Below are 7,689 nucleotides of genomic sequence, written 5' to 3' on the forward strand. Positions count from 1 at the left end.
CTCCCAGTGAGCTGTGGCGTCCCACAAGGAAGCATACTAGGGCCTTTATTGTTCCTAATTTATGTTAACGACATGACTTCAGCTTGTGACTGCAACTTGTTCCTGTTCGCAGATGACTCAGCACTGCTGGTCTCGGACAGGAACAAACTGCAGGTTGAAAAGACCCTCAGCTCTGAACTCGGTAGAATCTGCACCTGGCTCGCTGATAACAAACTATCCTTACACCTGGGAAAAACTGAATCCATCCTCTTCGGATCAAATAGTAAACTCAGCAAGGCAGATGGCTTCTTGGTTAGAGTGGGTGACAATATTATCACACGAAAAGATGAAATTACCTACCTAGGTTCCATCCTGGAGGCCAATCTTTCCGGTGATAAAATGGCCACCAACGTAATCAAAAAAGTCAATCAAAGAACAAGATTCCTTTACAGGATCTCCTCACTGGTCAGCAAAAACACCTTGAAGACCTTAACAGGAGCCCTCGTACAAGGTTTCTTTGACTATGCATCCACCTCTTGGTACCACAGCACCTCAAAGGCCCTTAAAACAAGGCTCCAGACCTCTCAAAACAAACTGGTCAGGCTCCTACTTGGCCTCACCCCCCGAACCCACCTCACCCCTGCCCACTTTGACAGGCTGGGATGGCTTAGGGTCGACGACAGAGTACAGCATCTTGCAATGGGTCTGGTCCACAAGATTCGATACACCACCAAGATACCCATGTACCTGTCTAAATACTTCCTTAATGTAAACGAAGTCCACACCCACAACACCAGAGGGAGTGCAACAAACCATGTACAACCCAGATTCGGCACAAACAAGGGACTAAATTCTTTTCGCTCCTATGCCACCAAAATGTGGAACGCCCTACCAACAGTCATTAAGACATGTGAATCCCTTGACTCCTTCAAAACCGCTCTCAAAGGGCACCTACGGATGGCTGCAATTCGAAACTGGCCTCTGTAAAATCTGAATCCCCCCCACCCCCCCACCCCATTTTCCCTCACTGTATATAGTATCTTTTCCCTTTTTTGCTTCCCATATGATGAATTCCTGTTCTGTTCTTTACCTACAGAGAAATGTCTATTTGTATGTCTCTAAATGTTTGTATGTCTTTAAATGCTTTGATGAATTGAACAATGTGGACCCTGTTGTAAACAAGTGTAATGCTTAATTGGGTCGTCCACTCACAGTTGACAGTCTTTGTATTGAGTTTGTGCTTAAAATGTACTGTAAATTCTACAAACTGTTAATAAAGATTTCAATCAATCAATCAATCAATCTCTGCCTCTCTCTCTCTGCCTCTCCTCTCTCTCTCTCTCTCTCTCTCTCTCTCTCTCTCTCTCTCTCTCTCTCTCTCTGCCTCTCCTCTCTCTCGTAACGGTTTCGTTCTCTCTTTCACTCACTCACTCACTCACTCACTCACTCACTCACTCACTCACTCACTCACTCACTCACTCACTCACTCATCCTCTCTCTCTCTCTCTCTCTCTCTCACACACACACACACACACACACACACACACACACACACACACACACACACACACACACACACACACACACACACACACTAATATTCCCATCGCTAAATTTAGTTAATCTTCTCAGAAATGTAAATGTTATAACTTAATAACCCTCAGATAGCAATATGGATTCGTTGTAGGCCTACAACTTGTCCCAGTAAATTGTTTAGGCCTATAGCTATGTCATGTCACTTTTAGTAAGCGGCTCTGTATAGTCTGGCATTGACTGAGTGAAGTCAGTTTTGAATTTATAGCCTATTTTTATATGGCCTAAAGAAAAATATTTAATTTATGCCTATAGCTGTTTTGGTATACATAAAGTGTTGTGCCAGGCTAAATACCTATAGACTAGCCTATAGGCCTACTCTTTCAGGTGCACCCAACCATGGTCTATCCTACTACAGATGAAAGAAAAATATACTGCACACACATGGTCTCGGTGTTAAATTGCTCTGGCTCATAAATTTTAATTACATTGGTATAACCTTGATATGTGAATAAATCATTCCTTTATTATCACTGATATTGTAGAAATAATCCTTCTTAAAACATCGCCGGTCCTAATATATGACGGATGGACCTAAATGCAGAAGTCCTATAAGATTTAATAGAAATGTCTTGCCAACTTGTGTTGCTCTGAAGTGATTAATAATTCCTGTAAGTATAAAACTTCTCGTTTTTATTGTCGTGAGGTAAAGTACTTGCTATATCTTTAACAGGTTGGTTGGCAATAAGATAGATTTCTAAAATACAATAGCCTTAATCTTCTAATGTACCTCAAAGCCTGGAAACAGTTGAAGGTGTTTGCGGGACAGGGGTTGGACATTACCTCACTCAGAGTGCGTTCTGGGGGAAAAACGAGCGAGTAATTAGCTGATTAGAAGCCCGTCAACAGAAGTCAGCCGTCAGTGCCACAGCTCCAGCCAATCCCATTCCGCACAGACCCACAGGGGTGGGGAATGGACGGCTGATGGAGTGAACCATGCTACCCCTTTAGTTAGTTAAGTTGCTATTTAACAAGAGGTGGGCACGATCCCGCAACCTATCCCTGCATAATAGATATTTTAGATTCGATACTCTGTATCCAAATAGGCTACATTTGGATCGGCCTTTTAAAATGACAGTCTAGAATACAGACAACACACTTTTCTTCTCCCCCTTTGCTAATATTGAGATTGTCTTTTATTTTATTTTATTTTTGAGAAGCGCTCAATTAGGATTTTTTTTCAATGGCTGCAGAATGGTCTGTTGATGTCTTTTTTAAGTTGAGCTGATATGCTCACAAGGACATAAGGAGGAACTTATGAGTTGGTGATTGGAATTGGATTTGCAGTCTATGCGCGCTGACGCACGGCGCAGGTGCGCATCGGAAAAGGTTAACTTTTGAGAACTTCACTGCAACCCTTTACCCTATAATTCTGAGCAAAGCCGTCATGGAGAAATCGAAAAACTTCAGAATTGATGCTCTACTTGCCGATCATGAGACGAACCGAGGCAACCGGGACCACTCCCCGGGTCTAAGCAGCGACAGCCCCGCTGGGAGCCCCGTGTCGTGTCGGCGTGGGGACACTCCATCTCCCCGCGGAACAGCACAACTTCAGACTGGACTCATTCCCAAACCGGGTCTTCTCCATCTCCCGCATCCAGGACTCGCTTCACTGCCACAGGGAGCGATCCCTGGCATGTATCCTTCCCCCATGTACCCAATATCGGCTTTAGGTGGTCAGCATCCTGCTTTTGCATACACCGGGTTCACACACTTAGCACATCCGTATCCAGACCACCTGAAGGCGGCTGCACTGGCAGGCTCTCTCCCGCTGGAGCACTGGATCCGTGCTGGAATCATGATGCCACGTCTTCCCGACTACAGTTGTAAGTAACGAGGCCCAGTGATTCATTTATTTGGAAAAGGTTAAACTATTCAAAATACAATATTCTGTAGACATATTGAATACTTCAATGTGAATTGTGAATGTTGAGAAGAATGAGATAAACTTATAACAATGGCCTGATAATGATTTAATGTATAGCCTATAAATATAGCCGTTTGCCTATAAGCGAATAGCTTATTGCAAATAATGCGTTGACAGGTATGGTTATGATTGTTTGATGACTTGACTTTTGAGGCCTACCGTGTCGGAATGTTAGGGCTTGTTTTTCACTAAATGAAAACGTAGCCTTAAATGATAGCCTATATACCCCATACGTTAACGCATTTATTATTCTTATCAACACCGGAATTATTATTACAATTCTTATATTTTTGTCGTATATATATCATTTTATTATAGCCTATTGATAGACAACACCCCCCCCCCCTTTAACTAAATAGCAGCATTTAATAGCAGCGTTATTAGCATGATATTTTAGGTTTCGTTGGTGTCATATTTGGCGTTGTCAATAATATATTGTAGGCTATATATTTTTTAAATCACATTGTGTAGCAATAGGCTACATTATAGAAAAAATAATCTAAGACAATCTGGGCACACACATTAACAGCCTTTATTTAATTAAAATGTAAAGGCAACTGCCAACATGTTTCGAAAAGTTAATTACACACCATTTACACTTTACCTTTTTACCTCCTGCACCTTGTTGTTCTTGTTCTTGTTCTTGTTTTTAACTGAGGCTACATTTAAATATTTTCATTGCCGTTTGACTCATAGGTGAAGGTCGGCTATGCAATGCTGAATTTGTAATAGCGTATAGTTTTTATGGCCTATATTATTTATAATGTTTGGTATAAATCATGTAGACATGGAAATACAGCAGGCCCTATATGGCTTAGTTCAAGCATATATGTTATGTGACAGTCAGTTTAAGGATGCCAGTTTCAAAATGAGATGATCCAACTTTCACTATAGGTTTTCTGCATGTCTAATTATTTTATTGGAGATTGGCCCTATACATGGTCTAAGCACACTTGAAAAATGTTTGACCCCGATTTATTGCTTAACTGTATGTCATCTTTTAATTTTGGCCTATTTATTTAGCTATAAATGCCAACTCGATGAAAATTGTCTTTGTGTGACGAAGAAACTATAAACAAACACCTAAAACGTTCTGTAGTTCATCAATAAAATCCCAAAAGCGTTCATCGAATTTTCATTAAGTTAATGGCATGCTCGTGTGTTTATGGCCTCTGCGCCCGCTTCTGCCGTGTCCTCTCGTCAACAATAAACTCGAGTAAAGCTATTATAGTTAATGATGGCCCGAGAGCGCGGGCATATGTGTGTGTGTGTGTGTGTGTGTGCGTGTTCCCTCCCACAAATGCATATAGATCTTTCAATGTCCTTGGTATTACATAACTGACAGTCTCAGACAAAATCTTCTTGAACTCATCTTGCCAGAAAGATTTAGAGCTAAAGTAGCCTAATAGTGCAGTGATTAGGTTGGCTACACCAAAAAAAAAATCAGATACAGTAATTGCATACATTTTGTTTCAAGTGCCTGTAGTTCAATTAGCCTACAGGATGTATTCCGCACTGCTTCTCAAAGCGGGGGTCCTTGAGTTGTTTCCAGGGAGTCCCCAGCAAAATAAGCGAGAGTATAGGAACGAAATGGTCTAGGTCTGTAACTATATGGCAGATTCACACTGAGTCCGTTTGATTCAAACTGTTCCCGAATACGATTGCCTGGTCCCCGCTGGCCATGATTCACATTGGCCTTGATTTTTCCTCACCCGAGTATAGGCCTACACCTCATTCACTGTATTCAATGCTTTCACATTGCATCAATCCGTATCCGAGTACCCTTCAATCTACCTCCATGCGGTCCCGGGAATGGTTGCGTGATCCGCTCCCGGGTACGGTATACACAGTTCACACTACCACAACATCTGCCAAGTGGCCCCAAGTGCGCACCCGGGACCATAGTGTGAATATGCCCTTCAGAGTGTACAACTATTCTGTACACTCACTGTGACATTTGAACACACTCAGAATTATGGTCCAAATTAATGAAAACCTTAACTGGGGGTTTGTGGAATTAAGAAGTTTGAGAAGCACTGATGTATATTCCACTTCCCAGTAGCACCACAGTCCGGTCTGTTGGGGAAGTGCCGGAGACCCAGGACAGCATTCACCAGCCAACAGCTCCTTGAGTTGGAGAACCAGTTCAAACTCAACAAGTACCTGTCCAGGCCCAAGCGCTTTGAAGTAGCCACATCACTCATGCTAACTGAAACACAGGTGAGAGAGAGACAGACATTTATTATATTACGGTGCTGCAAAATATATAGGCTAGTCGATCTACAAGTGCTTGTAGCATGGGCTATTTTCAGAGTGCGACACCATCTTACTGCTGACTAAATTAGAGCATCCAAGACAGAGAGAGGCCTCATAAAAGCATTTGTTGACTGCCGTTTCAAAATACCACTAGTGCCAAAATGCTCAAGCTGTGGGAAAGCCAAGAGAGCTTCTCAAACAAGTCTAAACCACACCACTTCGCACATGATTGTCTGTCTAACTCTGCTGCAGAGATTTTACACAAAATGTATTACTATTAATTCAAGCCATTAGTCATAAAAGTCAGGATGAAGTCTTGAATATTATTTATTTCCTGTCACTGAAGTGAAAAGTGTTTTGAATGCCATCAGAGAAAATATCCTAGGTTTTATTTGTTATGGTTAAAGAAACATTGTCTATAATGTCTATCTATTAATGATTCATATTGTAGACATTATAGACAATGTTTCTTGCTGTTAGATGTATTCATCCAATCTCTAATCTTTTTACATGAATGTACATACACTAATATTAGATTTTGTATTGTAGGCATCCACACAAACTTGCACATACTCGGATACATTTAGCATTTTATTAAAGTGTTTTATTGTAGTGGTAGTATATGCCACTCAGCTCATGTAACGATTTCTTCATTTAATTTCTTTATTAAGTCATAAAGAAATGTGGGCTGTTTCAGATGACACAAATTTAATCTCTGATTAAAATGTCAGGGTCTCCCTCTCTCTACTTTAAGTGTGTATATGTACTGTGCACACACACACATGCACATGTGCGCACGCGCACGCACACGCACACGCACACGCACACGCACACGCACACACACGCACGCACACACACACACACACACACACACACACACACACACACACACACACACACACACACACACACACACACACACACACTCAAAGACACGATACACAGAAATAATATGATCTTAACCCACCTTATCTTATTGCCAGGTCAAGATTTGGTTCCAAAACCGCAGAATGAAATGGAAACGCAGCCGCAAGGCCAAGGAGCAGGCCTCTGCCTCGGCCCAGTCTGACAGTGAACGGCTACGCAGCGGGGGGAAGTCATCCTCTGGAAAGATAGTGGAGAGCAGCAGGCGAATCGTCGATCAAGACGACGGAGAAGATGATCTGGAACTGGAGGAGGGAGAGGAGGAGGAAGAGGATGATGACGAAGAGGAGGAGAACCAACATGGCTTCTCTGTTCCCATGAGCGGCGGCGTGGGGCTGCCACGACCCACAGACTTTCTGCAGCGCACAGCTGAGCTGGGCTACAATCCCCACAGCCCGTTCTCCGATGAAGATCTGGATGGTGTGCAGGTCGGAGGGGACAGGAAGATTGGGGCTGGATTGTGAGATCTTTCATAACTATATAAGACAAGCTGCTTTTTGTTTCATTTTCTGAGGGTTTCAGAGACGGTGGACGCTGGAAAACTCTCTGTGGTCAAAAGAATCCGAAAGATGCTTGGTGTGAATAGGCTTTATTATGATCTGCTCTGTTATGTTTTGTTTTTTTGTGGTCCAGTAGGAACAGTTGGCACTTTTGCATTCCTACACAGTAAAATCCTCAGTGTTCTTTTTTTGCTTTGTTTTTGTTTGTTTTTTTACTTCCAGAGTTTAACACTTAATTATTTTACTCTGTAGGCTGTTGAAATCACAAGCTTGCATCATTATGTACAGTAAGTGCCAAACATGCTGCTTTGCTCTACATCACTTTCCAGTTTGAGTGAAAGAGTTAATTGGGCATGCAATGTCCACACACTCATGGGTATATTATAACACACACATATCAACATATAAACTCTGAAATTCATGTCAGTTTATTAGCATGCCAGAAAAAGGTGCTATACTTTTTTCACAATGCAGCGCCAGCTGTTTACTCTGGTCTTGACCCTGCCCACA

At 42.2% G+C, this 7,689-nt stretch overlaps 1 protein-coding gene across 1 annotated transcript; it reads left to right on the forward strand.

The window, feature by feature from the left end:
- Positions 1 to 2,959: 2,959 nt before the first annotated feature.
- On the forward strand, positions 2,960 to 7,143 carry mnx2b (motor neuron and pancreas homeobox 2b; the record flags this gene model as incomplete). Its single annotated transcript, XM_083793986.1, has 3 exons — positions 2,960 to 3,398; positions 5,559 to 5,719; positions 6,739 to 7,143. 3 exons carry the CDS (start codon positions 2,960 to 2,962, stop codon positions 7,141 to 7,143), a joined length of 1,005 nt encoding a protein of 334 aa, XP_083650112.1.
- Between the last annotated feature and the right edge of the window lie 546 nt (positions 7,144 to 7,689).

Source organism: Protomyctophum parallelum, assembly GCF_964188405.1.
Source record: "Protomyctophum parallelum genome assembly, chromosome: 2".
NCBI classification, from domain to species: domain Eukaryota; kingdom Metazoa; phylum Chordata; class Actinopteri; order Myctophiformes; family Myctophidae; genus Protomyctophum; species Protomyctophum parallelum.